This window comes from Vitis riparia, chromosome 5 (assembly GCF_004353265.1).
Source record: "Vitis riparia cultivar Riparia Gloire de Montpellier isolate 1030 chromosome 5, EGFV_Vit.rip_1.0, whole genome shotgun sequence".
Classification (NCBI taxonomy): Eukaryota; Viridiplantae; Streptophyta; class Magnoliopsida; order Vitales; family Vitaceae; genus Vitis; species Vitis riparia.
This window is the reverse complement of record NC_048435.1, coordinates 18310761-18320894: the sequence shown is the minus strand read 5'-3', so window position 1 is coordinate 18320894 and position 10134 is coordinate 18310761. Positions and strand designations below refer to the sequence as shown.

At 33.8% G+C, this 10134-nt stretch overlaps 2 protein-coding genes across 2 annotated transcripts; both read left to right on the top strand.

Moving 5' to 3' along the window:
* Window positions 1-2741: 2741 nt before the first annotated feature.
* On the top strand, window positions 2742-4139 carry LOC117915235 (crocetin glucosyltransferase, chloroplastic-like). The gene has a single exon (XM_034830796.1). The coding sequence runs from the start codon at window positions 2742-2744 to the stop codon at window positions 4137-4139; it is 1398 nt and encodes a 465-aa protein (XP_034686687.1).
* Window positions 4140-5908: 1769 nt separating this feature from the next.
* On the top strand, window positions 5909-6541 carry LOC117915234. Its single transcript, XM_034830795.1, has one exon. It carries the CDS (start codon window positions 5909-5911, stop codon window positions 6539-6541), a length of 633 nt encoding a protein of 210 aa, XP_034686686.1.
* The last annotated feature ends 3593 nt before the right edge of the window (window positions 6542-10134 follow it).

The following is a 10134-nucleotide window of genomic DNA, read 5'->3' as shown; positions in this document are numbered from 1 at the left end:
TCAGTCTTGATCATGTCTTATACCATAAGGAAAAAGTCTGTACCAAAGGTAATCGACTCAGGATTCTCCGGCATAGCGAAGGTTAGAGCCAGTTGATTATCTGGAGACGCCACCTTGTTATGGCAAGGAACAGAGTCGAGAGGTGGAGATTCGTACTCGTTCTCATAGGTCTCAGTTCTTAGGAGGGAGAGGGTGAGCCCTGTTGGAGGATCGTCTTTCTTCGAGGATGGCTCAAATTGCTGAGGAGGCACTTGGACCACTCCAGTTCTTGCCACAGGCCGATACAGATTTGGAGAAGAAACTACAGGAAAGCCAGTGCTGCTTACATCAGATCCGGTAGGACTACCAAGGCTTAAGCAAAGCCCCATTGCTACCATCGAGGGGCCGCCACCGCTCGATTGCCTCTTCTCAGGCCGCGATCCTTCGTTATCAACCGGCACAGGCGTCGACACTTTTTCGAGCTCCGCCATGAACTTCCTCTTCAAAGTCGAGTTCCAGTGGTTCTTGATCACAGTTCTGTTTAGAAAGTAAGCCCTCTCTCGCCGGTTTCAATTATGAATTAAAAAAAAAAAAAGTTAAACTAGGCAGGGCGGGTATGGGAATTTATCATACCCGCCCCGCCCTGCCCTGTTTAGTTTTTTAAATGGGTTGGGGATGTGATTTGTTTTGAATAAATGGGACGGAGTTGAGATGGGAGCGACCTATCCCGAATCGGCCCCGTTGCCTTTCCTACCCAGCCTGACCTTTTCCACTAATGAAACATGTTGGAAAGGCTCATCAAATTAAAGAACAAATAAAAGCAAAATAAAAAGGAAAAGGAAAAGGAAAGAAACCTACTACCTTAGCTCCATGTACCCAAGAGAAAGGAAATATTTCTATTTTTCCATTTATCTTTTTTTTTAATACAATTAAAAGAAATAATTGAGATAATATTACTTACAATTATATGGAATAGTTGAAAATAAATAAATAAATTAAAATAAAGTTGTTAAAGAGGCATTCAAATATAAAATTTTTATGCTTATTTTTTATGGAATTGTAATTTTTACTAAATTATTTCATACAGAAAAAAAAATCAATATTAAAAAAAATTACTTTATATATATATATATATATATTTTTTAATAATTTCTTCTGTACATGGTGGAATAATGGGATTTCAAAACTTAGTAGGTCCCTACCATAAAGATGAGCACCTGTACAATGAGTGGTGGTATGGATTAATAATGTCTGTAATTAGTGTTACTTTGTCTTCACATCCTCTCTAAAATGCTTTTCTAGGTTAATAATTAATTAAATATCTATAATTTTAAAATATATAAAAAAAAAGGGAAAAAAAACCTAGACTTCTACATTAATTTAACAAAAATAGATTCTATATAGCATTGACTAAGGCTGAATCAGTTCTCAATCAATTGTATGAAGACATTTCTTTTGCCTAACATATGAAAAAAAAAAAAAAAAAAAAAAGAAAAATTGCTATTAATTTTACAAAATAATTAATTTATTTTTAAAATGTCACAGTAAAATATTTGTATTATGAAATAGAAAATAAAATTTCATCATTAATCAAATCAAATAAGCAATTATATCAACTACTTTGAATAATTATATGGTGTTTTTTTTTTTTTTTACTTAATTTTAAATAGAACTTTAAATTAAATGGTGTTTATTAGTGTTAAGTATTGCGTTTTTTATTTTTTTAATATTTTATTTTTATTAAGCGTTAAAAAATCAACATATTATTTTTTTATTTAGAAAAAACCAAATATTTTAGTTTTTTATTCATCTAAAAACTTATAATAAATCATAAAAAAAAAATAGAAAAACAACCAAAAGTAAATTATTTTAAACAAAAAAAAAAAAAAAGACCAAACACCCTCTTCGTGCCATATACATAATATAAAAGTTTGTAACACTTTATACTTTTATTTTTATTATCTATAAAGGAAATGGTTGCATGTGATAAATAAGCACTTAAAAATGGAAATTTTGGAAAGGAAGACCCATCTATATGTGAAATGGAAGTAATCCAAATTAGAAGGAATCTTAACAAACACTCTTCAATAATAGCATACCCATTGATTATTCCTGGCCTTTTTCCTGCTACCAATGCCTTTGTTTTTGAATGCTTCATGGCAACTACCTCATCCTTGTCTCCATATCAACATTTCCAATATTATTTCTACGTGTAAACACAAATGTTGGCTGTACTTTAAGGGAAGTCAACTAAATAAAAATGGAAAAATGGCTTCTTCTTCCTTTTTTTTTTTTTTCCAAATTCTCTCATCAGTTGCCCTTTTTTCCTTCTTTTTTTTTTCAATTTTATTGGGAAATAAAAAAGTCCCTTGATGGTGGAAATTACACTATAAATTTAATGCTTTGTGAATCCAAACTCATCTCCACCCAATGAATGTAGAGACCCTGTTTTGGTCAACATCGTTTTGGCCCATAGCTTTTTCCTTCAATGTACATGACAGCTAGTTGGAAATAATCCTTTTCCACCGCCACCCATCAATTATATATTCAATTCAAATTTGCTTTTGAGAAAAATATCAAAACTAAATTGATAATTAAGAAGAGGCAAATTTTGAAGGGAAAAAAAAAAAATGAGCTAAAACATTAATATCATTTATTTTAAAATTATAAAATTCAATTTTGAGTGAAATTAACTCATCTAAATCTCACAATCTCCAAGCTTTGCAATGAAATGATGCCTTTATAAACAAAAGGGAGGAGTAATGGCCATGGCTCCTCCTCACTTCCTCCTTGTCAGCTATCCAGCGCAAGGCCACATCAATCCAACTCTCCGGTTGGCCAAGCGGCTAATACAAATCGGTGCTCAGGTCACCTTTGTCACTACCGTCTATGCCCAACGCCGCATGGTCAAACCGCTGTCTGTTTGTGGATTATCCTTCGCCCCCTTCTCTGATGGCTACGACGATGGGTGTGAAAACAAAGACAATTTACATCACGTTCTGTCAGAGATTAAGCGCCAAGGAACGCTAAAGCTCACTGAGCTCGTGCTGGAATGTGCTGACCAAGGTCGGCCCGTTGCTTGCATAGTGTACACCATGATCTTTGATTGGGCGCAAGAGGTGGCACGTAGGGTTCAGGTTTTATCTGCTTATTTCTGGAATCAAGCGACCACAGTGTTTGACATCTACTACTATTACTTCAATGGTTATGGTGATGAAGTTAGAAATAAAAGCATTGATCCCTCATCGTCCATTGAGCTTCCAGGACTGGAGCCACTGTTCACTAGCCGAGACCTTCCCTCTTTTCTACTGTCTTCAAATAAATTGACTTTTGTTCTCGAATCGTTTCAAAAGAATTTCGAAGCACTTAGCCAAGATGAAAACCCTAAAGTACTGCTAAACACCTTTGATGCATTAGAGCCCAAGGCTTTGCGGGCCTTGGACAAGCTTAAATTGATTGGAATTGGCCCCTTGATCCCATCTGCTTTCTTGGATGCAAAAGATCCAACTGATATTTCTTTCGGAGGGGACCTATTTCAAGGTTCCACTGACTACATAGAATGGTTGAACTCCAAGCCCAAATCATCAGTCATTTACATATCCTTTGGGAGCTTAGCTATTTTGTCAAAGCCGCAAATGGAGGAGATTGCCTGTGGTCTGCTAAATAGTGACCGACCTTTTTTGTGGGTCATAAGAGAACCCGATAAGGGAGAAGTGAAAGATGAAGAAATGCTGGGTTGCAGAGAAGAATTGGAACAGAGAGGGATGATAGTACCTTGGTGTTCCCAATTGGAGGTTTTGACCCATCCATCATTGGGATGTTTTGTGACGCACTGTGGGTGGAATTCAACCTTGGAGAGCATGGTTTGTGGGGTTCCGGTTGTGGCATTTCCCCAAGGGACGGATCAAGCCACCAACGCAAAGCTGATCACGGACATGTGGAAAACTGGCATTCGGGTGTGGGCGAATGAAGAAGGAACGGTTGAACGTGATGAGATAAAGATGTGCTTGGAAATTGTTATGGGAGATGGAGAAAGAGCAGAAGGATTGAGAAGGAATGCTGAGAAATGGAAGGAGTTGGCGAGGGAAGCTATGAAGAATGGTGGAATTTCGGACAATAATCTCAAGGCTTTTGTGGATGAAGTTGGACAAAAATTGTAACTAGTCAGTGCATCTAGATTCGTTCATGAAAAGTATCTTTTCTGGGATACAAAAAGCTCCTAGCCAGTGCATCTAGATCAGTGTGTTCAAGTTTATGTTTATTTATTTATTTATTGTTTTTTTCCTAAGTGGAGAGAGTTTTTTAAATTTTTTAGATGTCTTTAAATAAGATTTGAATATTTATTAAATAATGAAATTCACCGCCGAGTCAGATTATTCTTCATAATGGGATCTGACTGTTTGATTTTGAAATCAACTACTCTAACCAAATGTGGTGAGCAATCGGTAGACCTCAAGCCACTATCGTTTGTACCCCCATGTTGGTTTGCAATTTGACATCAAAATGTGGTATCAAAATAAATAGATAGTGTTTGAAAGAAAGAGAAAAATCAGAAAAGAAAGAAGGAATATTACCAATACCTTCTATGTTTTTCATCTTATTATTATTCTATAGAAAACATAGTTCTTTCAATAGTAAGTCACCTGTAATTACTTGAAGAGTTTTTAATAACAAAAAGAGAACTAACTAAGCTATAGCTTAAGTAATCAACAACTGTAACAGTTGTAGCTGAATGAATCCTCTCTAACAGCCCCCTCAAACTGAGTAGGGACCTTGTGTGACACTGAGTTTGTCTCGCATGCTAAGGAACTGAGAGCTAGGGAATAGCTTAGGTGAAGAGGTCTACAAGTTGAGCGCATGAGGGAACATGATAGATATGGATTTACTAAAAGGTGAACTATGTTGAGGAAGTAATGTGGAGTTCTCGAAGAAGAGATTAGAGCCATGAAATTTCGAACAACAATGTAACAACATTGTGATATTCACTCATGGCCTGTTTCCAATGACTAAGTTGGAGTGCTTCAATGACCGAAGTTGGTATGGTTGAGATAGTAAAGTCCTTGGTTTAAAGATGTCAAACTTGGAGTGTGTGGTCATGTGATGGGTAGTAGAAAGAGGCTAAGTAGGGGGTGGAAGTGGGAGTTGAACATATAATGAGAGGTCAGGCAGAGAGGCGTGAGTAAGGTAGGGTGATTTGGAAATTGGACTGACAAATGAGGAAGGGGGTACTTGTGAAGGAGCCAGGTAAGAAGAAGAAGTGGGGAAAACCATTAACGAGAATGAAGGAAGTGGGGAGGGAGATCGTGAAATGGGGGAAGATGGAGATGCTTATTGTGCAAAAGGGAAGGTGAATTTATCAAAAATAACATCCCGAGAGATAAAGATACAACCATCAGGGCTGAGACATTTGTAGCTCTTGTGGTTTAGACTATAGCCAAGAAATGTGCAGGGAATGGAGTGGCATTAAAGCTTGTTTTTGTTGTGAAGCTGTAGATTAGGATAACTGTTGAATTTTGAAGTTAAATATTGCAACTGGAGTCCTTAACAAAATCTACAACATCCAAATATTTTCTTATTTTTTATTTGGTCAAGATTTGGTTATTTGGTTTCTATTTTATAGGAAGTAGTTGCTCATTATCTAGTAGCTTGATTTTCTACTATTCTAATGTCATTTCAGTTACAAACTCATGTATAAATTCAACACTCTTCATCAATAAAACGTGTGTTCCAGCAACCTAAAATATATATTCTGCATAAGTGTTTAAATCTTAGACCAACATTGTGGTATCAGAGCTGAAGTTATCTTGAGGGGCTAGTGAGTTGAGTAAGTCTGAATACCTTGAGAGTGCCTAAACACCTAAAAACCCGTGAGGTGAGTGAACCCAAAACACCACGAGTGAACCCAAACACCTTCTATAATCATCTAGCAATGGAGGAGTCAAGTCTCACAGCTGCACCATCAATTCTTGATGGAGACAATTATGAAATTTGGGCTGTTAGAATGATAGTTCATCTACAAGCACTTGATGTTTGGGAAGCAGTGGAAGAAAATTATGAAGTTCTTCCCCTGGTAGCCAATCCAAGTGTGGCTCAAATGAAGTTGTATAAAGAAAGAAATACAAGAAAGGCTAAAGCGAAGGCTTGCTTGTTTGTTGTAGTTTCACCATCAATTCTCATAAAAATCATGAGCATTGATTCAGTTGCAGAAATTTGGGAGTATCTCAAGGAGGAATACAAAGGAGATGAAAGAATCAAGAACATGAAGGTGATGAACTTGATTCGAGAATTTGAAATGAAGAAAATGATGGAGTCTGATGCTATTAAAGACTATGGTGCACAACTTCTTTCAATAGCAAACAAAGTTAGGCTGCTTGGAAAAGAATTTTCCAATGAGAAGATTGTTCAAAAGATATTGGTTACACTTCCTGAGAAATATGAAGCTACAATTTCCTCTTTGGAGAATTCAAAGGATTTGTCAACTACTAGCTTGATAGAATTATTACATTCCTTGGAGGTTGCAGAACAAAGAAGACTCATGAGACAAGGAGATACTGTAGAATGAGCATTTCAAGCAAGAATGCAGAAAAATGCATGCCATAAAAATGGCAAGATGAACAACAACAAGCCAAGCAACAACAACCAAAAAAATGGATTTTTTCCACCTTGTCCTCATTGCAAGAAGACATATCATTCTCCACAAAAATGTTGGTGGAGACCAGATGTGAAATGTAACAAGTGTGGTAAACAAGGACATGTGGAGAGGATTTGCAAAAATCAATAGCAGAAAGAAACTAGTGCAGCAGTTGACTATTGTCAGGAGGAGCAATTATTTGCAGCAACGTGTTTTGCTAATAAAAGCACCTGTGAAAGTTGGCTTTTAGATAGTGGTTGTACAAACCACATGACAAATAATCAAGATATCTTTAGAGAACTTGATAGAACAACTATTTCTAAAGTCAGAATTGGAAATGGTGAGTATATTCCAGTGAAGGGCAAATGAACGGTTGCTATCAAAAGCCAAACAAGTTTGAAACTCATTTATGATGTTTTGTTTGTGCCTGATATTGACCAAAACTTACTTAGTGTTGGACAACTCATTGAGAAAGGATTTAAAGTTTATTTTGAAGATAGGAATTGCATTATCAAGGATGCTGAAGGCAAAGAGTTGTTTGATATAAAAATGAAGGGCAAGAGTTTTGCCTTGAATTTATTAGAAGACAAGCATGCTGCTGTTTTACAACAAGATAGCACAACAATGCTTTGGCACAGAAGGCTCAGGCACTTTCATCATGATGTTGTGCTCTACATGAAGAAAAATCAAATAGCCGAAGGACATCCTGACTTAAAAAAAGATCTTCCTATAAGTGCTACTTGTCAATATGGGAAGCAAACTAAACTTTCCTTTCCAAAAAAAAAACATCCTGGAGAGCAACCCAAAAATTGCAACTGGTGCATACTGATGTTGGTGGACCTCAAAAGACGCCATCCTTGAAAGGAAATACAGGCATCGTTCACCAGTTCACTACACCATATAATCCACAACAAAATGGAGTCGTGAAGAGGAAAAATAGAACGATTTTGGAGATGACAAGATGCCTTTTGCATGAAAAAAATCTACTTAAAAAATTTTAGGTTAAAGCTGCAAGTACAATAGTATATTTGTTGAACAAATTCCCAACAAAAGCATTAAAGAAGCAGACCCCTTTCGAAATTTGGTTTGAGTTTCTACGTGGAAGACTTGGAGTTTGCATCTACTAAGTCAACGAAGAGTGTTGAATTTTGACTTAGTATTTGCTGGAATTTGAATTTTGAAGTTAAATATTGCAGTTGAAGTCCTTAACAAAATCTCCAACATCCAAATGTTTTCTTGTTTTTTATTTGGTCAAGATTTGGTTATTTGGTTTTTATTTTATTGGAAGTAGTTGCTCATTATCTAGTAGCATGATTTTTTGCTATTCTAATGTCATTTCAGTTACAAACTCATGTATAAATTCAACAATCTTCATCAATAAAACGTGTGTTCCAGCAACCCAAAATATATATTCTGCATAAGTGTTTAAATCTTAGACTAACAATAACAAGTATAACTAAATACCTTTAGCTGGGAGTTAGCTGGTTTTATGCAAAAAAGTAGTTCAAGTGGGGTTATGTTTTTCCGAATCAGGGTGGGTAATCTATTGGTAACAAAAACACAGGTGTGAAAGGCCCCATCCCAGTATTTGAAAGGTAAAAGAGTCTTATGCTAGGAGGGTAAGTCTTTGTTCAATGATATGTTTACGCCTATTTTGTTGATGAGTGTAGGGACATGAGGTTTTGTGGATAATGCCATTTTGTATCCTAGTTGAAGTTCAACTTGAGACTTGAAGGGAAGAAAGGATTGAAATGCTTTAGACTTTTTGTTTCAGCATGTAAATCTATGTAAGCTAAAAGTAGGCATCAACAAAGTGAATATGATATTGATATCCATTCAAAGAGGGTACTAAGTTGGGCCTCATAAATCAGAATGTATTTGTTCTAACGGTGTTGTATATGAAGAGGTTGAAGGAAAAAGTGGAAACTTATGAATTTTCTCATGCAACAAGCAAAACAAACAGAAGAAGACCTTTTCTGTTTTCTCAACAAATGAAGGTTACATTTGTTGAGTACAAGAGATAAGAATTGAGTAAATAGGTGGCTTTGGTAAGCCAAAAATTGTTTTCTATTTTCTATTGTCAAGAACAGAAAATAGGGTGTTTTCAGATAACATCTTTTAATTGTTTTTAGTTTTCACTTTTTTTTAGAGCTATTTTAAAAAAATAATTATACAAACACGTATAATGATTAAAAATAAAGCTCTAGATATAAAAATTATTTTTAAAACATATTTAAAAATATTAAAAATAAATTAGAAATATTTTATATTCCCAAATAGACTTTTGTTTTATAAAACATCATATAACAGTTTATAAAAACTATTCTTAAAAATTATTTTTTTAGAACTATTTTAAAGAATAATTACCAAATAGGGCCTAAATAGAGATAATATATATGCCAATATGTTGTCAAAAAACAAATGGCCATCTTAATGCCAGGGTTTCCAACCCACCCTCCCTCTCCTTCAGCGACAAGAAGTGGTAAACAAGAAAATAGTAAAGCACATTAACGGATTGTATTTGTTAATTTACACAATAATAATAATAATAATAATTAAAACAAAAGTATCTTAATTTTCAGATTAATTTCTTATTTAAATAAATTAAAGGTCGCATGCATCTTCCTCTCACTCACGTTACTGTTTGACATTACTAATACTTCTCCCATTCTAACTTACAAACCAAATTTTTATTATTCTAACTTGATTGTGAGTACTCCTTTTTAAACAAAAGAATTATTAAAATTTTTATTATTTATGTTCTTCTACTTTTTAGTGTTTAATACATGATAAAGATCCAACTTCTTTGTAGAATTTTCTACCAAAATTTTTAATAAAATTATTAAATCTCTCAAATTAATTAGGTATGTAGAAGATTAGTCAATGAATGATATGTATAGTTTAAAGTCACATTGGAGCCATAAAAAATTATCCATAGCCTTCCTCTATGCCACTGAAAAATTACTCTTTAGTTGTACTAAAAGTAAATACGATAAAATTATAATACAAATGAAATTCAAATGAATAATAATAAAATGCTAATGAAGTGTGAATAAAATAAATTATAAAATTTTATTTCACTCTTTAATAATATATGATATTTCTTCTAAATAATTAAATATAATAATTCTCCTATTTAATGAAATAAAAATATTAACACATTCATATTTTATAAAAAGTATAATAATAGTGAAAATAAAATACTGAAATATTAATGCATTTTTGTTTTATATTTAATATAATAATATTAAATATAAAATAAGAAAATATTTTAAAATTTTAAATTATTTAGTCATAATTTTAACTTCTTCCCAGTATTTTTAATTATAATAGTTCATAAATTATATATTTATAATATAATATTAATGGTTGGATTACAATTTAACTACGGGTAAGAGATTAAGATTCTTTATAATAGTGATTCTAACAAGTGTTTCTAATTTAATACTTGAAAATTTTTATCTTTTGATCATATATTGGAGAAAACAAAAATGTTTTCTAGGATTGTTATCAAATGCACGAGT